We start from the raw sequence: 23636 nt of genomic DNA on the forward strand, positions 1-23636 counted from the left end.
TTCTACACCTACCGTATCACGTTAACAGTGAGTCTAGAGCCTACTTCGTTCATATTTTATCCGAAACTGACATTCTAATTGAGAAAAATAAATGTACATCTAAAAACACACCAACAAGCATATTCTGATCATTAGAAACCCGGTATTTTTCTAATTGCAAAGCAGACGCGTCTTCCAAAATGTAGCCTAAACCAAATTGTATTTCCCAAAATCAGCTATTGATTAGAAGTTCCTTCTGCTGGAAAGTTCCACTATAAACCAAACACGCTGCCTGTCCCGCCGTACCGTCGAACGAGCCGACCGCTGCCTTGCCTCCACATTACAGGAGTAGGGTCTCAACCAGCAAAACGAGACGAGAAGTGAACTCCAAAAACACGGTTATTTTTTTTTACCTTAACACTTTGCCCACCGCCTGAAGGACCATTTTACAACTTAATCCGCTTTTCGAGTTCCTCTGTGAGTGCATATCCGTATTGTCTCCTGAAATGGGACTATAATCTCCGACCATAACTGAATAGGGGAAGAATGTTTTATTTTTTTTCCAAAAACAACGTCTCTCGCCACACCGTTCCTCTCCGAAGAGGCTGCAAAATTAAATACTTCAATTTTGACGGTCGGCTAACGTTACGAAAGACCTGAAGAGAAAAAACTATTTGTGGCTCTCGCAAACTGCCCGCCCCCCTTCTCCACATGCAGCCAATCCGGGAAGAGTTGAGTCATTGAGGTGCGAAACAGAACCCCCACAACAAGGGAAATGGGGGGACACTTAGTCACTTGACCAACTGAATGATTTTTAACAGAGTTGGGAGCTGCCTTAATGCACGTCATCGGCGCCCATGGAAATGAAGGGCGTCACAGCTCATGCTCATGTGGACGTGGTCCATCTTCTTCCTTGAAGCGTTGTCGCAAAAGTGGCGACAAAAAAAGAGAGCCAGGTGGTCTGAAGGAGGGTATGCGGTACAGGATTCTGTGCTACAACGGAGCCATAACGGTTACAAATGTAACTAGTTAATAACGATCACACTGTGGGATGAATACCCCATCTATTATGAGTTGTAACTTTGTTGTACCATAGTAATACCTGTCGTGTTACTGTACTGTAACAACTTTTAAATACCAAAAACATACTGTAAAGACAAAGTGGTGTTATCAGTTTAAAACAGAAGCACTCATATTCTTCAGCCTGAGGCTATCCCTACTATGTCCCACCCAGCTGGATAAAAACAACTCCTAAAATTAAAAATTGCAAACAATTAAAATGTACAATTAGATGGCAGCAATGACCTAGAGAGTTGTTTCACAAGGCCTCGAGTCATCTCACCAGACAGGTCAGCCGCATTGGGAGGCCTGACGACAGCAGAACGCGGTTGGTTCACGACAGGTTACATGTTGAGACGGCGAGGCCACATTCTTGTGGTTGACTTCAAACCTCACTATGAGATGAGAGATGAGCAGTAGATGGCCATGTAGCGACTTGACTTTGGCACAACAGGTCTGGCAGTGTACCGGTAGGGTAAATCAGCTCGGAAAAGCCTCCAATTAAGAACGAGTGTCAAGGCTGAGGCGGCGGCTGAGTTCCCGGCGCAAGTCTGATGTCGGGTTGAATAGAGGCATTACACCATCTGGACTTGATATCGATCCTCAACATTGAGAGTACAAAGCAATCTTGAAATAGAACTACTATAGACGGCCTTATGACGGCAAAAGAAAGTGAAGACAAAGGAAAAGAAAGTCTCAGGCTACGTCAAAGGATCGTGGATAAAAAAAAAAGCATTATACATCTTTCTTTCTCCCTACTATCCTCAGACACTTCTTTCCCCATCTTTCATTCTCCCCCTCCATTTGTATCTCTTCTGACCCCTTTTCTGACCAAGGCTGGTATCCCTAAAGCATCCGAGTGCTGATCTAGGATCAAGTATACACCCCCCCCCCCCCCCCGTCATTATAATGTAATTCATTATGATATAAAAGCCAAACTGACCCTAGATCAGCACTCCTACTCAGACACTTTATAAATATGGGCGCAGGTTTCTCTCCTTGCCCCCCCTTCTCTCCGGCTGGACCAGTGGGCTTGCAGCTGCAGATGTGAGACATACCAGCGGACTGCTGTAGCATGGACGCTCACAAAGACACACTAATCTGGGGGGAAGGGGGGGGCTGGAGCTCAGCTCTCTCCTAGTGTGTGTGTGTGTGTGTGTGTGTGTATATATATAACAGACAGTCAGTGTGTAAGGGTCTGAGTACGTCAGGGTCAATCAGTGCGTTTGAAAAGTCTTTACATGTTTGTGTGCAAGAGAGAGAGACCCTGCTTGTTTGTGTGCTGGATGTGAACCCCTATCACGTACATCTTACAAGTATCAGAGAGTGAGGTGGTCTGATAAGGGCCATGTACAGGTCCATCTGCACGCTCTGCCAGCATGGCTCCTTCTTGGGAGACATGTCTCCCCGTCTGGCCCCAGCACAGAGCTCACTGGGGGGGGGGGGGGGGGGGGGGGGGGGGGGGGTTAGGGTCATCACTCTGAATGGCTGCTGCGGTGGAGAGAGAGAGAGGGGCCAGAACAGGCCAGAGCCTTTTCTCGGGAGCTATTTATAACCTCAGCCTGCCTCTGCCTGGTCTATACTGACCAGAGTGAAGGGGGGGAGAGAGGGAAGGGGAGAGATTGAAAGAGGTGGTGAGGACAGAGAGGGCCATGGGTGAACAGTTCTAAACGGCTTCGGGCCCTACCTGAGGTGGTGACCACTGAAGTGAAAAACAATGTCATGGGAAAAGAAAAAAAAAGAGAAGAAAAAAAGTTTCCATCCATTTGCTTACAGCTATTACATCAGCAGTTACCTAAAATAGAAGGCAGCCATTCAAGACCACTGGGCCATAGCCAGAGCCTCTGCATTCAGAATGAACTCCATTGAACACTGAGGGCTCAATCAGGCTTCAAGGTCAAAGACAACTTAATGAAGTACTGTTCCTGGAGTTAAAAAGCAATTCAGTTGCTGGAAAGTACTAATCCATTATTTGTGCATGAGCTGATTTGGGTCTAAATTATGCTGATAACTACAACTAATGAATTGTTGTCGTTTCTGGAGTTCCCAAAAAAGTTGGCTAATGTAGTTGGCAACCGTCTCCAACGGGACCCAACATAGGGGTTTTATTTCTACCTGGAAGGCCCCTGACTACAGACCTAGCCTACAAGTTGGAATTGTTCACACAAACAAACACCATTCTCACATAGCCTAAGATTTGACGTGGGTGGAAACTGCGGTCAGACACATTCTTTGTGTACCGGACAGAGAGAAGACTGATTCTTAGCTACTGCTGACGTCACCAATGGCAGCTCCTTCCGAGACCAGACATGGCACCACTCACCGTGCCACCTGGTTTAACCGTACTACACACACACACACACCTAAACCATTAACTCACGCTCTGAAAATTCTCATGCTCTCTCGCCATTCCATCGAAGAAGAGTGCACACCTAGGACATCGGACATAAACCATATTCTGTGGAACAAACATGATCTCACGTCACTAGATTACATGTAAACCAACCTCAGTAAAGTAAGTCAAACAAAAAGGTCCTCTTCCCCAATGTTATCTAACACGATATGACTCACATAGCGCGAATCACAATCTGTCGAACAAGCACGTAGCTAGCTAGCCCATAACACTAAACAGTAGGCCCATCTGACGTGATCTGGCTCATATCCCATTTCTTGCAAACATACGTTATGTTTTCTCTTGGATTGCTCAGTGGCGAACTATGAGTAAACTATGAGAGTCATGACACTTAAGGACAGCAGCAGGGGGGGAGGGCGAGAAAATCTCTGACCAAGTATCAGCGGATAGGGGGACACACACACACACACACAACTTCTAGCCTACTTAGACTATCACAGTCAGCTTCAAGGCATCCCTGGAAACCACAGTGTCTGCTTTGAGGGCCAGATTCAATAAGGACACACGTTGCTCATTAAACTTACAACGGAGGGAGAACAAAAGAGTTGCGTAAGAAGGTTGCTGGAAACACTGACGTCAACAGCCAGGACTTATGACTGGCTGCTTCTGGAATGACGGTGAGGTAAAGTCAAACTGGTGGCTGACGCTCAATCAACCATCTATAATCACCATCATCCAACTCGAGAGAGAACGCAAGCAAAACAAAAAAACAGCGGTATGGAAAAATGACAGCGTTTCATGTTATTTATATATTTAAGCCTACGACAGGGAAAAAGAAAAGGGTGTGGTGGTAAGGAGAATGCCGGTGAAAGAAAAAAATAAAAATGACGATTCACTCTGCCACAATGGACGCGACAATCACAGCCACTCAGAATAGAACGAACAACGACCGTGAGAAAACGTGACGAAGCCAACGTCAAAAAGTTTGGCCAAAACTGAACCGAAACTTGTCAATAGTCAATTAGTAGGCTATGTAAAATAACTTGGAGAAAACATTTTGAAATGGGGCTCATGTTAACAAAAAAGGTGTTTTCCTATCTCCACCCAAAACGTGCATAGTTGACATCAAAACTACACCCCAGTACCCTTGTCCCCTTGAATAAAATTGGCCGAGGTGGCTGGTCCCCTGCTCAGTGGACAGACATTCCACCATTTTAAGACAAAGAAAACACAGATTCTTTACAGCAAAGCAATGTATCACAGCAGCAGCAGACGGGCATCGGGCCTGGCAACAGCTCAGTCCCACCCCATGATATAGCCAATGGCACTGTAGAATTACCTTGAATGACTGGTGTAGTGACCAATGGAATGGCAGAATTTGGGCACCCCCCCACGCTACAGTGGAGTTGGGTGACTCTGGTCTTTGCATGTGTAGTGTGTGAGAGTGTGCAGTACACAGTGTGTTTAAGTAAGGACTTAGCCAGTGAAAACAGTGCAGGCTGAGGGTCTTAATATCTGTGGGAGTTCCTATAGGCCCAGGATCTACTCAAACACTGAACCCTGTGACCTGCCAGGGAAATGCAATCCAGTAGGTGCCAGTGTGTGTGTATGTAACAGTATTTATTGTCTTTATGTGTGTGTGTGTGTGTGTGTACAAAAGGCAAATCCGGACAACAGAAGTAACAAGTAAATGGTAGACCTACCAATGACTCAGTAATTTTACTGATATCAACTTTGTTTATGAACTAAGTGATTCAAGCTTGTAATTCCGCTACCAAATTGGTAACAGAACCACCGTACCGGAATTACTGTGCCATAACGGTCTGTTACTGTCCTCCCTTCCACTGACTTATGTTCAGCTCAGTGTCTCCTGTTACTGTCCTCTCTTCAACTGACATACTGTCCTGTTCAGCTCAGTGTCTCCTGTTACTGTCCTCTCTTCCACTGACATACTGTCCTGTTCAGCTCATAGTCTCCTGTTACTGTCACTTGTCTTTATTGTAATGAACTGAACTCTACCCTGCTGTGCTCTATTGCATTGGACTGTACTCAGTCCTGAATTGTACTGTGCTCGACTCACGGTATGGTACCGTTCTATCCAAACAGACGTCTATGATAGGTTAAGATTTAGTCCAGTCCACCTGTGGACGGTAACATCAAGGCCAGGGTGGGCTGACCAAATTTCAACTAATTTGGTATTGGCACTTTAGTATTGCCAGTGTAACAGTATAGCTTCCATCCCTCTCCTCGCTCCTCCCTGGGCTCGAACCAGCAACACAATGACAATTAGCGCGCACTAACTAGCTAGCCATTTCACTTCAGTTACACGAGCCTCATCTTGGGAGTTGATAGGCTTGAAGTTATAAACAGCGCAATGCTTGACGCACAACGAAGAGCTGCTGGCAAAACGCACAAAAGTGCTGTTTGAATGAATGTTTACGCGCCTGCTTCTGCCTACCACAGCTCAGTCAGATACAAGTATCTAAGTATGCTTGTATGCTCAGATTATATGCAACGCAGTTAACGCTCAATAATATCTAGTAATATCAACCATGTGTAGTTAACTAGTGGTTATGATTGATTGTTTTTTTTTATAAGATAAGTTTAATGCTAGCTTGCAACTTACCTTGGCTTACTGCATTCGCGTAACAGGCAGTCTCCTTGTGGAGTGCAACGAGAGAGAGGCAGGTCGTTATTGCGTTGGACTCGTTAACTGTAAGGTTGCAAGATTGGATCGCCCGAGCAGACAAGGTGAAAATCTGTTGTTCTGCCCCAGAACGAGGCAGTTAACCCACAGTTCCTAGGCCGTCATTGAAAATAAGAATGTGTTCTTAACTGACTTGCCTAGTTAAATAAAAGGTATAAAAAAATATTTAAAAAAATTGGCGCCCAAAAAATACAGATTTCTGATTGTTATGAAAACGGCCCTAATTAATCGGCCATTCCGATTAATCGGTCGACCTCTAATCCGTACCCACTGAGCAATGCTCGCTCACGCTCCTCTTATTGGTGGACAGCATATTTTGCAGGCTTAAAGCTCATTTACTGCCATTCTACAAAAATGTTGTCATAGGGCGCAGAGAATTTAACGGGTTTAAAGCTAATTTTCTTGCAATTTTATACATTTTGCCATGTCTAACGTGTATTCATGTGATATTTGAGTGACTTAAACATTACAACAAGGCCTCCCGAGTGGCACAGCGGTCTAAGGCACTGCATCGCAGCGCTTGAGGCGTCACTACCGACCCGGGTTAGATCCCAGGCTGTGTCATGAGGCGGGCAACAATTGTCCCAGCGTTGTCCAGGTTTTAGGCCGACCAGGGCACAAAACACCATGTTACTAACTCCACTTCTCTTCCTGTAGTTCAATAACCAAACTCAAGGGGGCCAGTGTCATAGCTGACACCCTTTCTGCAGACATGTTGTCATCTTAATTCAGAGCAAGTATTTAAATTTTTTTGGGGGGAAAAAACACGCATAAAAACCTGGAGGGAGATTTTTACTGTAATTTCGTTCAAGTTCGCATCTGCACAGTCCTTCCGCTAAGTTTTCTGTGGAAATTGTTCAAATTAGTCACTGCGCATAGAGTTGTATATTTTGTTAAACTTTTAAAATCAATGGGTTTTTGTTTGGCATACATTTTTAAGTTAAAAAAAAACAGCCAAAGCTTAATTTTGTTATCGTGGAATTGCCCTTAGCAAACACAGCAAAGTAGCAAGTCAATGGGAGTGTCCCTTTAAACTGACAAGAGGTCAACCTTGTTTGCTGAACTTGCTTGACACACTACCTCAGACGTTCAACTCAGCCCCTCTACAATACACCGTGTGTTGGCTGCTAAACGAGGGCCAACGGCAAACGGTCCTTTGCTATCAACACACTTTGAACTCAAGATATGGGGTCATTCATTAGTTTTGTCTATACAGGTGTATCGTTTCTAAAACATAGGATTTTACAGAGTAAACTTGCCTACCTTTGCTTCTTTCTCTTACCACCCCCTATCTCCCATCTCCCGTTATGTATTTCTTTCAGTGGCCACCTATGGGGCCAGAAGATATTACCATTTTCTCCCCCTCTGCCTTGATCTACTCTGCCTCATGCCTTGCATTCCAGCCGGAGGAGGGCTGGCGTGCACCGACATGTCATCCCTTGTTTAATCTCTCCCCAGCCTGGCTAAACAAAGGAAAGACAGAACAGAGAGAAAGAACAGAGATGGGACGAGAGGAGCATTCGCAGAAGGAGAGACAGGATCTCACCTCTAAGAACAAGGGCACATTGCAAAAGTTGTCTGTACCTCTGTTCGCTTACTTTGGATGGTGCACACTTCCTCTCAACATTCAACGACTGACATTTATGGAAATGACACAACTGCTTCATTACAGACACATTTATAGCCCCATTAATATCACCAACAAAGACTGTGAAAGGTCAAACAACATTCTTGCTAGCTCATTTTTCTAGGATTGGAGCTGGTTCTCAAAGAGAGGTGGCACCCGGGCACCAGAGGATGTTTGAGAGTGGTAAAGGAAAGGGAAGCCATCTTTGTTTGTGAACAGTTTCGGAGTTGTGACCGATGAAGGAGAGAGAGAGGACGATGACAAGATGGAGCCGGACGAGATGACAACGACAAGACCTCACGTCTGTCTGTTTCTATCTCCATAGCTACAGTTTCAGTTTGGACTAACTGTGATGATATCAGGTGGTAACGGGATGGGAAGGGCGAAGAGTTAGAGGACGGGAAGTAGCGGGAGGCGAAGGGGAAGGAAGAGGAGCGAAGGGGGAAGATAAAAAGACAGGGGTGAAAGCGAGGGCGAAGAGGTGAAAGAAGAGATGGGCAGTGGACGAGGGAGAGTGAGCGAAAGGAGAGTGAGGATCGAAAGCGGGAATGTGAAATGAGGAGATTTAATAAAGAAGAGGTCAGGGAGGAGAGAGGGAACAGATTTAAAGAGAAGAGTAACGGGGGGGGGGGGGGGGGGGGTGTCGCAGTATGCCCTTGCTCATTGTTCTGTACTCTCCCTACATTCCCGGGGAGAGGAGAAGCCTCACCGTGCTGCTTTCAGCCTCACTCAGTCAAAACATCCAGGTCATTACTCACTTCCTGGCCATCACCACGGCAACCAAACGTCTGTCTCTCACTCTCCATTTCCTCCCTGGGTTTTCCTTCTACCCCCATCGCTTTGCCTTCTCTTTTCACCCTCCAATTGTCTTCTTCCAACCCCTCTCCATCAGAAAACCCATCTTCATCCCTCTTTCTCTGCCTCTCCACTCCGAGTGGAGGTTGGCAGGCCGTATTTTAGGTGAGAGGTTGGAATTAGAGCCGGGGACGATACAACAAGTCTCACGATGCTCGTTAGTATCGTGGCAAGGAAACAAAAACTTCTTTAGGAAAACAGCCCCAATGTTGGAAACACACACTCTTCCCCCCCCCCCCCTATAGCACACAATATTTTATATACAGCAGGTTTTTAAAAAGGACCAAAGACTTTTGGGCTTTCATTTTTGCCATGGGAAAATACTGGTATCGTCACAACCCTAGCTGGAATGAGAGCAGCATTGCAGGGTCAGTGGACCCCAGGACAGATGGTCAGCTATGAGATGGGCTTGATAAATGGTCAAGAAGGTTAAGGTTAGGATGGAACATGCAGATCATAGAGCTGTACTTAGGGGAGTAGACTTCTGCAATGAGAGCCAAAACGAACACGTCGGGTTCACTGCCTGTATATTTGACATTGGCAGTTAACCCAAGACTCTGGTCTAAGGTCAGTTAGGAGATGTTCTGTTCCTGATAAATTGCTGGAGGTTACTTACAATGTGGGGGGGGGGCGGTCAAGCTTGGCAGATCCTGGATCTGCTCTTAGGGGTCAACTTCTGACTCACCCACCACCAGTGTGTAGCACCACTGAGTGATACAACGGCAGCCATTTTGAAAACAAAACTCCCAAATACCTCCTGTCAAACACCTGTGGGAAAATACTGCGTTGACCTTGACGGTGACGGCCGGTGCCAGGTATGTCTGCTGAATGATCACTTGACAGACAGGTAGACTGAATCTTCATCTCTGCTGTGGGTGGTGACCAGAGAGGTAGAAAGATGGCTCTGGATGGCTAGAACCCATTTCAGCATGGACATTACTTTAAAATGGTGGAATCCCTCAATGGCAGTCAGCCATTATGGCAGATACAAAGACGAGCTATTGAAGAAAATAGACAAAACCCGCCGTTATTTCCCCTCTAGTGTGCGCGTGTGTCACCACGCCTGGTGTTCTGAGGGAAAGGGATAGGTTCCCCAAGGCCACAGTCTTCCCATTTCTCAGAAGTACTTGTGAAACAACAACGAGAAGAATGTTCTTCTCTCAGGAATAATATGATAGACGCCAGTAACGACAACTTGGGGAGGGCCGTGGGGGGGGGTTGAGTCAGGACACACTGAAACCAGACGATCATTTCGGCAGAAACGTACCATTCTGAATCTCGTCTTAAGATACTTGGTTTGGCAACAATGGGGGGGTGCAGACTTTATACACTAAGCATGAGAGCACTTGTTGAGCCTCGAGTGTTCACTTCAGAGGGGAGCGTTGTAAAAACAATAGCACCACCTATAGGCAGATTACCAGCCACTGCAGTTGATATTTCAGTACAATACCAAAAGTCACCATTAATGTAGCCTAGATATACATTTCTCTCTCAGGCCAAGGATCAGTTTCTTTCCAATCTTAACCTAAACAAACTGACCTTAGATCAGAACCTACGGGTAAATGTGTTACTTTATCCTTTTCCTGGAGGGAGAGTAGGTGAGAGGCCTCGCCAGTCAAAGGGAATAAGGCCTTGGTACCCACCCACCCGGTGGAAAAGCATTGTTTTTTTGTATCTACGCACAGACCCTGACAGAAACATTTTCCCATGCTCCATTTCCAGGTGTGTTCCTATGAGGGATGCTGAAGGGTGTTGTATGATGTGTGTGTGTGTGTGTGTGTGTGCCTGTACATCTTTCCCTGAAAGCTGAACCTAACCCACCACATTCACAGCTCGACGCTCCAGCATCCAGTCAAGGCTGGAAAAACTAAACGAGTCAGTTTCCACTAGTATTGTGGCTCACAGAAAGAGGAGACGCTGGCTTCATGTCACTGTTACCACATGTAGAACAGTAGTATGTGTGTGTGTAGCTGTATATATATATATATATATTTAAAAAAAATAACTGATCTAAAAAGAGAGAGAGGAAGTGAGACATACTTCCTTTTAAAAGCAACTTCATGTGTGTTGCTACCGGAGCAGTTGAACTACAGACGACTAGACAGAAGGGCATCCAGGTCGAACACAGACATCGTGTCAGAGGGAAAAGGGGGGAGACCTAGTCAGGTGAACAACGACGCATTCAACTGAAAGGTGTCTTCCGCATTTATCCCAACCCCTCTGAATCAGAGGTGCCGAGGGCTGCCTTAAATCGGTGGGTGGCACGGGACGGGGGGGGGCAGTGGGTACCGTTAACCTCAGCAGGACACGGTTTGGCCATCCTCATCCCCACACCCCAATCGTCACCATCACGTTTCTTATGAGCATTGGACGTGAATTGTGATAGAGGGAGACGGTAGAGGTAGAGGGAGGCATGAAGAAGGGAGAGACTGAGTGCAGAGGTGGAAAAAGCACCCAATTTTCATACTTGAGTATAAGTAAAACATACCGTAATAGAAAATGACTCAAGTAAAAGTGACCCAGTAAAATACTACTTGAGTAAAAGTCTAAAAGTATTTGGTATAACATATACTTGCGTACCAAAGTAAAAATCATTTCAAATTCCTTATATTAAGCAAACCAGACGGCATCATTCTTGTTTTTTTTATGTATGGATAGCCAGGGGCACGCGCCAACACTCAATTTACAAACTAAGCATGCGTTTATAGTGAGTCCGCCAGAGCAGAGGCCGTAGGGATGTTCTTTTCATAAGCATTTTCCTGTCTTGCTAAGTATTCAAAATGTAACTAGTACTTTTGGGTGCCAGGGAAAATGTATGGAATAAAAAGTACAATATTTTCTTTAGGAATGCCGTGAAGTAAAAGTAAATCAAAAATATATATAGCAAAGTAAAGTATAGATACCCTAAGAAACAACTTAAGCAGTACTTTCAAGCAGTACTTTGCTCTGTGTAGCAGTTAGGCTAAGGAAGAGGGACTTGGGAGGGAGGGACAACTAACGAGAGAGGGAAGGAGGGAGGAATGTGATGAAGGGAGGCGCGAAGAGAGAGGAGGCTTGTGTAACAAATGGAGAGCGGAAGGGAGGGAGAGTTTGAGGGAAAGAGAAGGACTTTGTGCAAGGCAAGGAAAAGGGAGGATGAAATAGGAGTGAGAGACAGGCTGTCCCACACCCCACCCTGTCCCCACCAATGTTTTCTCAGGAAAGCAGAGGGACAGAGGGAGACTGTGCAAGAGGGAGAGATGGAGGGGCAAATAGAGGGAAGCAGGACTCTGTAATGGAAAAGGGCGGGGGGAGAAAGGGATGGCGGAGAGAGAGAGAGATGGTAGCTGGCGCCACCCATGTTTGCTCAGGAAGTGTGCGTGTGTATAGGGCAGCGGACAGGCGGCCAGTGGGCGGGAACAGGGTGGAATTTGGAGATTTAAGACAATGTCGATTAAAGCAGCCCGCCTCACCTCTCTGTTTCTGGGGGGGTTGATTTAAATGCAGAAGACACATTTCAGTTGTACAACTAACTAGGTATTCCCCTTTAAGTTTATGTAAATGTACAGTGAGTTGACAAAACATTAAGGCACACATCTGTCTATATAAGGTCCCACAGTTGACAGTGCATGTCAGAGCAAAGACCAAGCCATGAGGTTGAAGAAATTGTCCGTAGAGCTCTGAGACAGGATTGTGTCGAGGCATAGATCTGGGGGAAGGGTACCAAAACATTTCTACAGCATTCAAGGTCCCCAAGAACATAGTGGCCTCAATTATTCTTAAATGGAAAAAGTTTGGAAACACCAAGACTCTTCCTAGGGCTGGCGCTCAGGACCTCAGACTGGGGCGAAGGTTCACCTTCCAACAGGACAACGACCCTAAGCACACAGCCAAGACAACACAGCAGTGGCTTCGGGACAACTCTGAATGTTCCTGAGTGGCCCAGTCAGAGCCCGGACTTGAACATCTCTGGAGAGACATGAAAATAGCTGTGCAGCGACGCTCCCCATTCAACCTGACAGAGCTTGAGAGGATCTGCAGAGAAGAGTGGGAGAGACTCCCCAAATACAGGTGTGCCAAGCTTGTAGTGTCATACCCAAGAAGACTCGAGGCTGTAATCACTGCAAAAGGTGCTTCAACAAAGTACTGAGTAAAAGGGTCTGAATACTTTTGTAAATGTGATATCCGTATTTTATTTGCATTAAATTTGCACACATTTCTAAAAAACTGTTTTCGCTTTGTCATTATGGGGTATTGTGTGTAGCTTGATGAGGAAAAAGCAATAATTTAATTCAATTTTAGGATAAGGCTGTAACGTAACAAAATTTGGAAAAAGTCAAGGGGTCTGAATACTTTCCGAATGCACTTAACTTCTTGGTGACGGGGCAGTATTTTCACGTCCGGATGAAACACATGCCCAAATTCAACTGCCTGCTACTCATCCCCAGAAGATACAATATGCATATTATTAGTAGATTTTGATAGAAAGCACTCTGAAGTTTCTAAAACTGTTTGAATCATGTCTGTGAGTATAACAGAACTTATTTAGCAGGTGAAACCCCGAGGACAAACCATTCAGATTTTATTTTTTTGAGGTCACTCTCTTTTCAATGGGTTTTCATTGGGAATCCAGATTTCTAAGGGACCTTCTTGCAGTTCCTATCGCTTCCACTGGATGTCAACCGTCTTTAGAAATTGGTTGAGGTTATTCCTTTGTGTAATGGAGGGCCATCTTGAACAAGGGTCACTTGAAGTGTACTGTTAGATAGAGGCGCGTGACCAGAAAGCTAGCTAGTTTGTTTTCTTCCTGTATTGAACACAGATCATCCCTTCTTCAATTGTATCAATTATTTACGTTAAAAAATACCTAAAGTTGTATTACAAAAGTAGTTTGAAATGTTTTGGCAAAGTTTATAGGTAGCTTTTGAGATATTTTGTAGTCACGTTGAGCAAGTTGGAACCGGTGTTTTTCTGGATCAAACGCGCCAAACAAATTGACATTTTGGATATATATCAACGGAATTAATCTAACAAAAGGACCATTTGTGATGTTTATGGAATATATTGGAGTGCCAACAAAAGAAGCTCGTCGAAGGTAAGGCATGAATTATATTTGTATTTCTGTGTTTTGTGTCGAGACTGCAGGGTTGAAATATGCTACTCTCTCATTGTTTACTGTTATGCTATCATCAGATAATAGCATCGTTTGCTTTCGCCGAAAAGCCTTTTTTAAATCTGACATGTTGGCTGGAATCACAACAAGTGTAGATTTAATTTGCTATCTTGCATGTGTGATTTCATGAAAGTTAGATTTTTATAGTAATTTATTTGAATTTGGCGCTCTGCATCCCACATATCCCAGAGAGGTTAACACCAGTCATGTTTGACAAACATAAATGTAGGATAATTCATATTAACGTCTAAAGGCTTGATTCTGTCGACATACTTGAGTCACTGTTCCTTCCGGCAGGAGAGAAAGGCCAGTCACTGTTCCTTCCGGCAGGAGAGAAAGGCCAGTCACTGTTCCTTCCGGCAGGAGAGAAAGGCCAGTCACTGTTCCTTCCGGCAGGAGAGAAAGGCCAGCTCCCGTTGCGCAAGGAAACATCACCTACCTTGCAATCTGACCGGAGGTAGTCAACATTTTGAAAAACATTTAACCATAAACGGAATTGTTTAAAACCGTCCAGGGGAGAAGGACACAGGGCAAAGGTAGTAAGGAGTATAGAGTAAGAGGTAGCAAGAGTAGGGTGAAGGGGTTTAGGGAAATATGGTGTAGGGTGGTCGTAGTGGCTGGGCATGGCTGCTCTGCTCCAGCACATTAACTTCTAAACCAGGCCGTTTAGTCACAGATTTTCCACTAGAGGGAATGTGCATGCAGACCTCCAGCAGTTCCAAGCCCTGACACACACACACACTAGAAATGGCCAAATATGTACACTATGTTCCGACGAGGGCCACACACACACACAGGGATGGGCATACCCCTCATTCCAGTCTGAATGTGTAGGCAAGTGAAACGGGGGTTTTCTGACAGAAATGACAGGAAGAATGGACAGAATGTGTGAGAAATTAGAAACATCTCATAGTTCAAAAGAATCCGAATGTCAAGATCCATTTTCAAGTTAATCTAATCTAACAATGTGCTAACCCCCCCCCCCCCCCCCCCCGTTTTAAGGACTGATACCATCTCTGGCAATTGTTGTTCAAACACTGAAGTCAACTGACCGCAGTCACGTGTTATGCCCAAAAACATGTCCATTTCCTCCAAAATAAATCCCTGTTGTCCATTTCCAGGGATGTTGTGTAACCATTCTCATGGTTCATGTGACCAAAAACAATAACACAGACAGAGAGAGACGGGGGTGGGGGGGGGGGGGGGGGGGGGGAGAGGTTGAAAGGCCCACCTACCTAGAGAGTCTACGCTCCAGATAATTACCTGGCCCACAGGAGACATGTAGACTAAACTCACTTTAACACGGAGCCAGCCTGTGTTCTCACTGGATTTGTTTGCGTGGATAATGTAGCCTAACACCCACTGACACTGCTCTCTAGTGATAGCTGACAATAAATCGCAATATTATTTTGGCGCCAGTTTGCTGTACATGCCCCAAAACTCCAGGGTTTATCATTCGTAGCTTGTTCTCCATCTTTAAAAAAAAAACACACACACAAAAACAAAGCCAATTTGTTTTTGCCACTTTTACTTCCATAACTGATCCAATCTTCTCATGGCTCTCGTCCCGCTGCAGCAGACGTGGTGAGCAAACATGTTCGGCACGTCATTTTCCAGGGGTCCGCCCGGTGTCCTTTGTCTAAATTGGTGCGTAATCTTCAGTTGCGGGCATTTTCTCCTGGGATTCAGGACAGAAAGCACACTTCCACTAACGATATATCATCGAAGAGATATGTGAAAAACACCTTGAGGATTGGTTCTAAACAACGTTTGCCTTGTTTCAGTCGATATTATGGAGTTAATTTGGAAAAAAGTTAGGCGTTTTGATGACTGGATTTTCGGGTTTTTTTGGTAGCCAAACGTGACGCACCAAACGGAGCGATTTCTCCTAAACAAATAATCTTTCAGGAAAAACTTAACATTTGCTATCTAACAGAGTCTCCTCATTGAAAACATCTGAAGTTCAAAGGTAAATGATTTTATTTGAATGCTTTTCTGGTTTTTGTGAAAATGTTGCCTGCTGAATGCTAACGCTAAATGCTACGCTAGCTAGCTACTGTTACACAAATGATTGTTTTCCTATGGTTGAGAAGCATATTTTGAAAATCTGAGATGACAGTGTTGTTAACAAAAGGCTAAGCTTGAGAGCTAGCATATTTATTTCATTTCATTTGCGATTTTCATGAATAGTTAACGTTGCGTTATGGTAATGAGCTTGAGGCTGTATTCACGATCCCGGATCCGGGATGGCTAGACGCTAGAGGTTAAAAGGGTATTAAGAGACATCTCTGTGCCTACTTGAGAATTGTGATACTGGTCATAACTGCCTGGAGAGATTTTTTTATATATATTTTTTTACAAATCTATTGTCCATCTTATGACCCAAATTGTCTCCTGTCGGGAAGAACGTCGCACCTGCCCTATTGGAGGTTTCCGTCTGTTAGCCATGACTGATGAATACTCGCCGCACCGTAGTGCATGCATGTCTTGTCAGGGAATACCACACGCAACTCACTAACCAGGTGAACAAGCTCCTCAAGAATTACTGACACATAACAGATGGCTTGTGCGGCAAAAGAAACGACGTAACTCGGGTCCAGAGCTGTTCCTCACCATGTAGACTGTTTAGGAAAAGCTCGGGGCCCTATTCATGAAGAGATTGTGTAACTGTTATTTATGGCCGCGGACAGGAAAAGGGACAGGAGTGTTTAGACAAAGAGAGGAGTATGTTATGATGGATTCCAGGACCAAGCCAAGCATATTTTTTTTCCCTCCTGGAGGGCATTGTTAGGATGGCTGAGACCAGACACGCCCTGCCCACCCCACGCAACACACATGGGTACATCAGACACACTTCCCTCTGCCAGCCTGGAGACGCACAAAACATATAGACTAGGAAAACAGACAGTTGAAAATGTAGGGGACACACACACACACTAGCGCAAACACATGCTCTCCTATCTCGTTCAATCTCCCACCCAGGCAGATGGGGGCTGAATGATCGAGGGAGGATGAGGCAGAGGCCCCCATTCACATCCGAATAGGGAAATAAGGGCTGTGAGGAGTAGTGAGATTGAAAAAAAAATCAATAAGTACCCAATATGTGGTGAAAGGAAAAAGAAGTGGGAGTCCGTGAACATCCATGCCCCTCATAGCAATGGGTACTAACCAATGGTAAGCTCTAGGTTCCACGGTGTAGACCAATCACATCAGCAATGTGTCTAGAGGCATGGGGGAAGGGCCTGATAATATGATCCGATTCCTTTTATGAACCAATGAGATCATCTGCTAGGCCTAGAACACCCGGGGGGGGGGGGGGGGGGGGGGATCCATGACCTCATCAAACTGCCCAGGTGTAAACAAACCTGTGATTGGCTGGCTAGTCGGAAGCACCTGGCCGACTCCAATGGAGATGAGCTCCAACTTAACGAGTGAGCTCATTTGGTTTTGACGGCACTGCTTGGGAGTCTCTAGCAATTGTAATAGCCAGACCTGCATGTGCAAAGTCCTGTTACCAGTGTACTGTGAAGGTGGGACACATGAGACTGTATGTGCAACAGTCCGCTTCCTCAGCCTCAAACTTTTGCCTTTCCTCTCCTCTTCATTCCATCTGTGGTAGCTGCGCCATGTCGGATGGCTGATAATTGAAACAAATGACAAGGCACAGCTGACAAGCGCACTGCAGCACAGAGTCAATTACACAGCTATGCAGGCGGGGGGAGGGGGGGTGAGAGAGAGGGAGACAGAGGGAGACAGTGGTTATGTGGACAGAAATAAAGAAAGTAGTCAAGAGTGAGGGTTTGAGGTGGAAGGAAAATGAGCAAGCGAGAGACAGGAATCATGGGCGTAGAACATTGGGTATGTGAGGCGTTAAGGACTTGCCTACCTACAACCCCCCCCGGTTAAAAACTTCAGAAAAGGGAAGTGAGGCGCCCAGACACTTCCCATCTCCCCGGGTCTTTGCATTTCTGTTCCCGGAGGGCCCTTAGGAGAGGCACACAGCTACTGTTCCTGCCCTAGCCCCTAACCGTAGGCACGTCTGTTGTTCTGAAAAGGACAGGCGTTAGCAGCAATACGCTGAACGTGTCATCTAGCTAGCATATTAGAGTGTATCTATCCTCACCGCCCTATCCTACTCCGTCGCAGGAGCCAGAGGAGACGCGAGGGGCGGTCTCGTCTAACAGCCGCTGTGCGGGTGAGGGATGACGTCAAATCATCCAGCAGCGTCATTAGCCAGCCACAAAAAAGACCAAGTGCATTTTTATGGAGGCGTGTGCGCGTGGGTTCACGCCGACGGTGCAATTCTAAATGCGGGAGGTAAGGTTACAGCAAGGCCATCTCTTCGTTCCGTCGCCTGAGCCAGCACCCAGGGAGGGCTGTGCTGCGCTCCACACACACACTTTCCTGTGCAGTTCAGTGTTACGTAAGGCAAGCCACCACCCTGTGCAGACTGCAGAGCTAAGGCCAGGTGAAAGGAGAGAAGGACACAGTGTCCGTTAGTCTCAACTGAATTGACCAGTAGGACTGGGCAGCACAGGGTATAGTATTACTCTGCTCGCATGTGGTTTATTGAACCTCAGAGGGGGACCAGACAGGTGATTCATACTGGGAGAACCGCAATTGGGATTTCTTGCATTCACTGGAAAAGGTTTTTTAAAAGTATAAAAGTGGTGTTCAGGGAGAGAATATTCATTTTGTCTGTGGACAACTGTCATCAGGCTTGAGAAGACAAAACGAACGACCACCTTTCTGGAACGCAGAGTGGACTTGAAGATAAACCAGAAAATCTTGTTTGGTTGAACACAGAGACAAGAGAGAGAGAGAGAGAGAGAGAGAGAGACAGAGAGAGAGAGAGACAGAGAGAGAAACTGCCTGGCTGTGAACTGATAGATTTGTGAAGTGTTGTATCGCTTATGTTTTCATTAACCCTATTTGAAGATGTCAGTCGGTGATACACGTTTAAAATTACATTTCATAATATATCTAAATGTGCCACGACTTCATTTGTCATTTCCCCCCCCCTCTCCTTTTCTGTCAGGTAAAAAGGTAATTGATTCGTCTTACATCTACTACTAAAGTAAAAAAATATATAACACATTGGCTTCGTTTAAAAACGGACGAGTTTCCTTCCAACCACATTTCGTGCACCAGTCTAGGAGCTTAACCTTTAAATCCAAGTCCCATTAACATGGAGTGATCATTGAGACCTAACCAAACCACTGTCCTGTCTATGGAGTCCTCTAGTGGCCAAAAGACTGGGTTAGCATGGCAGCACCATCGATGACTTCTGTCATTTTGATTCAGTCAACAAGGTGAGGCTTCCAACTTCATTGGCTGATCCCTCCCGCTACTTTATATATATATAACACTAAAATGTAAACTAAATTTAAAACGACAAAATACATTTCTATCAAACTGAAACTAAATTAAAAACAAGTCAATCAAGTCTGAAAACTAACAGCTGACAATGGAAGCAGAGTCATAACCTAGGCCTTTCCTTCCATTCCACCCTTCCTTCTGCAACGGTTGAGCCACTAGACCCTTTGTCCACAGTCTGCTCCAAAGTCCCCATCCCACACCCCCAGGCCCTTGGGCCAGCCAGACAGGGTGTGTCTGTGCCGCATGCTCCAGTGAAGCCTATATCCATCCGGTGGTGCAGTCAGTCACCAGATGACTGTCCGTTAGCAACGAGCCTATCGGAAAAGAATCATGTCATACTCAGCCCAATGGTGGATATTTTTCGTTGTTGTTGGTCAACCCATTACGTAAGGGTACGTTTTCCACTTGTGCCGAGGCTTGCCAAGCCGGGTCCAATTTAGCTATGTTTGAGCGACAGACAGGGTTTGGGCCGGTAGACATGGAGGAGTGGGGTGGTTTTAGGAGGAGAATTACAGTCCTTGTGGAACGCTCAGCAGTGTAGAATGGGCCCGGCCTGCCAAACAAGGCCTAATAACAGACACAAGGCACACTAACAACACACACACACAGTCAGGGGCCATTGTTGTATCGTGAAAGGAGCCTCTGGGCCGGAATGTTCCGAGCTGTAGTCACCCTCTGTGGCATCAACACCACGACAGGGCAATGGCACCACATTTCTGCGGCACCACAAAAACCAAAACACAGCGCGTCCCGAGAAGCAACAGACATCTTACCAAAAAACACACACAAAAAAGCAGCATTCTCTTCAACCAATGTTTTAGAGTACCGTCTGCCTGTCCCCTCTCTACAACCTTGGAGAGAAGACACTTCTGCTCTTGACCTCCAGCTGGAGAAAACACACACACACACCTTGGCCAGACAGAGGAACCACTGGGCACTAAGCTGAAAACCAGGCATCAGATACTCACGCATGAATGGAACCGCCGCTTGCAGGGCCAAAGGCTAATTGAATTGTACCGTGTGCTCTGCATTAGGTTAGCCTCTCCTCCACTCACACTGACCCGGTGCTTTATCAGTCACGTGCGGGAGGCCCCAGTGTGTGTGTGTGTGTGTGTGTGTGTGTGTTCAGGTCAAACAGGATCATTCTAAACAACTCACAGACTAACCCTGGGAGGTTAAAGACACTAAAGTCTACGACTTACTTAGAATCTGACTACTCTTCTTTGTGGAGCTGTTGTCTGTCAAAGTCAGCCCAAAACCATGCCTCAGTTTACCTGGTCACCCCATATTCCTGTCTCTGATCCTCTCAGTGTCTCACTCAGAGTGAAGAAGTGGCGAGGACCTGTTAAAGCCTACCCTATTCTGATGAGGAGCGCATGTGTACAGAGAAATGGGCGTGGCACCGTCAACACGTATCATCTGCCCACTACATTACCTGTAACCTCAGCCTGTCCTCCACAACAACATGTGGACCCATCCTGACACGGGCTGAACAAGTCAGAGGAGTGAAACCCTTGTGGTCAGAGCAGAAAGCACACAACGCTGCATTAGTTCTCAGCCATGTCTGTTTGAGAGTTGGGTATTGGACTGAAGCTAAGGTCAACAAGGACCTTGTGTGGGTGTGTCCAAAAAAAAAAAAAAAAAACACCCAATCAATCAAAAACAATGGCGTCACAGCCAAACCCCCTGATTGGCTGACAGAGGTGCCGAGGTAGACAGGAAGTAGTGCCAGAAATAGAACTGATCGGTCCTTTTCCTTAATGATCCAATAAAACGACAGCTGCGCAGAAGCCACAACCTGCCTCAGGACTGGTGATAATTGACCTGCAAAGTGTAGAGAGAAAAAGAAAATACAGTCCCTGGCAGTGGGCCGTGCGTTCACAAAGCTACTGTGTGTGTTTTACCTATAGGCGCGCGCACACACAGTCATGTGTTCGGACACACACATGGACAGAAACACACACACACACACACACAAAGGGCTGGCTGTTCTTCACACTAGCTAGGAAAAGGGAGGGAGTGTAAACAGTTCTGAATCACACAGAGGGGCCTGACGGTCTAATCCGATGCAGCTGTATGTATGCGCGTGTGTGTGTGTATACACATGTGTGCGCAACAGTTTGGCCCTCAGCAAACCTTCTGTTTATATATAGCAGTAGTGCAACTAAAGCTGGTTAGCCCCACAAGCACATATAAAAAGGGGGAAAGAGCTCATCTAACTAACTCACAGCCATCTGTAAGCCTGATGCTAAGTGAACACTCTCTGAACCCGCAAGTGTGCCATAGGAGTAGTGTAAAGGTGCTCCTAGAAGCTGCTACCAGGTCAGTTGTGTGTTCTCCCCTTAAATGTTTCAGGATACTATGTAGAGAGGCGGAGCTGATCCTAGATCTGTGGCATCCAACGTTTGCTTAATGCCTACTGAACGTGGCCCAGGTAACCATGCTATGCTTACTAAACTGGCCCAGGTAACCATGCTATGCTAACTAAACTGGCCCAGGTAACCATGCTATGCTAACTAAACTGGCCCAGGTAACCATGCTATGCTAACTAAACTGGCCCAGGTAACCATGCTATGTTAACTAATGTTACGCTCACTATGTAAACAAACAACTGTCCCCCTACCAAAACTAGTCCTGCTGTAATCGTATGGGAAGGTCAAAGTCTACCTCCCAAACACTGCTCCGCTGCACCAAACAGAGAGGCCATGGGAAGGAACACAGTGTCCAAAAACACAGCAACGCAGAGAGTCAGAGCGACGCCGGCAGGGCCGTGGAGGAGAGGATGGGCTGGCTGCATGCCATCCTTCCTCTAAGCCAGCCTTAACCCTGTGCACATGCATCTTAGTCTCTGGCCCAGTGACAATCCTCCTCTAACCAGCCTCAACCGCTACCCTCCTCCCCGGTCTGACGAAAGCAAAATCCCTGCTGCCACAGCAGCACTGTCCTCAGAATGTCTCTTCCAAACCACACCGCAGAGACCGAGAGAGGAAGGGGAGGGGGGCGAAGAGAGAGCCGTTTTCAGCCACAAAGGGGCAGGGAGAGGGAAGTACAGGACTAATATTTAAATTTTAAAAAAAAAAGTTACGACACAAGCAGGGAAAACAAACAACGACGAGAGAGACATTCAGAAAGAGAGCGAGCAAGCAGAGAGCGACATACCGAGAGAAAGAGAGAGTGAAGTAGCTAGCTACCTATAGAAGAAGCAGTCGCAGCAGACAAGAACCCCCATCCAGCTGGCAGCACAGACAGCGGGCAGGTCTGTGAGGGTCCCACACAGCGCTCTTCTTCCCTCTCTCCTTCTACCGGTGAAGGGAGGGCTCTGTCCTGCCGCACAGCTCCAGTATAGCCCGTTCTGTCACACACACACGCGCAACGTAACTGGCTTCTCACGAACTGCGTCCACCCACCCACACAAACACACACTCGCTCTCTCTCCCTGCGGTCCAATCAGCAAACACACACGCGCCGACGAACGTGCGTTGCAGACGACCTATCACAACAACTCAGAGCCCGTTCGAAGTGTGTTCCTCTCGCTCCTTCTCACTAGAGCTACTGCCGCCTGCCTGCCTCTTTACTTCTCTCTCCTTCCCTCTCGCTCTCTGGCTGGCTCTCACTTGAAAGGCGGGAAGATTAGGTTGGCAAACAGACTTGCATAAACAAACTGCTGAGGGGGGGGGGGGGAGGGGGGGGGGGGGGGGGGCGCTCTATCCTAGCAGCAATCTCTACCATCTGTATACACCAAACAAGGTCTAAACACACTCGCTGGCCGAGAGACGTGTTGGTTGGTTATTAACACCTCTGTTAGCTGGGCCCATAGCCTGTACTGAAGAACCTGCAAACCAAAGCTGACTGCTGCGAAACACACAGAGACGGTATGAGGTGTCGAGAAAGAGCTAAATAGCAAACATGGATGGGCCAGAAGGACACAGACACACGCGTTCACCCGTCATTCTTTCACATGGCTGCGTCAGAGTGGGTAGAGCTCCGGGCACACCCCCCAAGAATGTAGCCAATCGCAGAAGAGCTCTGTGATCATCAGTGCGGGCATACAAGGTGAAGGACACTCTCCCCCGGCTCCCCCTTTCCGTTTCTCACTCGCTCCTTCGCTCTCCATCAAAGCACCATCATCCTGTCCTCTCTGTCCCGGCTGCAGTACCCCATTAGGCGAGTGTGTGTGTTTGTGTCTGAGTAATCTACGACTGCAGACAACTCTATGGGACAGACAGATCATTAATATTGACTATGATCACAGCCAGGCTCTGGGCTCCATCCTAGCAACACACACACGTCAACCCACTGTCACGCCGCACAGGAAACTATATCACAGCAGCACCATATGCAAGAGAGTGATTCACCTTCAGAAGGCAGTAACGCATTAGAATTAGCCTGGAATTGTGTTGTGGTTGAGTTACCGTCTCGCCAAAAGGCCCGACAACGAGGTGACACTGTACGCTCTTCTGTCAGACACACGCCACGCGAGGAACGCTCTCCCCCCACTTCCCTCTCCCTCTCTTAGATGAAAGGT

At 46.5% G+C, this 23636-nt stretch overlaps 1 protein-coding gene across 5 annotated transcripts in view; it reads right to left on the reverse strand.

The window, feature by feature from the left end:
• The window catches only part of LOC110492538 (MOB kinase activator 2), an 88816-nt gene that overhangs the window by 19837 nt on the left and 45343 nt on the right, over window positions 1–23636 (reverse strand). Inside the window, exon 1 of one of the 5 annotated variants that reach the window (XM_036951679.2) lies at window positions 22303–22732. The exons of 2 other annotated variants lie outside the window; for them this stretch is intronic. In XM_036951679.2, coding sequence (XP_036807574.1) covers window positions 22303–22340 — 38 coding nt within the window. In that variant the 5' untranslated portion in view covers window positions 22341–22732. Of the gene's footprint in view, window positions 1–285; window positions 336–392; window positions 626–22302; window positions 22733–23636 lie in introns of those variants that run through there. 2 more of the 5 variants (XM_021566945.3, XM_036951689.2) reach the window with 2 other exon arrangements.

This window comes from Oncorhynchus mykiss, chromosome 2, assembly GCF_057628025.1.
Source record: "Oncorhynchus mykiss isolate SJ-2025 chromosome 2, ASM5762802v1, whole genome shotgun sequence".
NCBI lineage: Eukaryota > Metazoa > Chordata > Actinopteri > Salmoniformes > Salmonidae > Oncorhynchus > Oncorhynchus mykiss.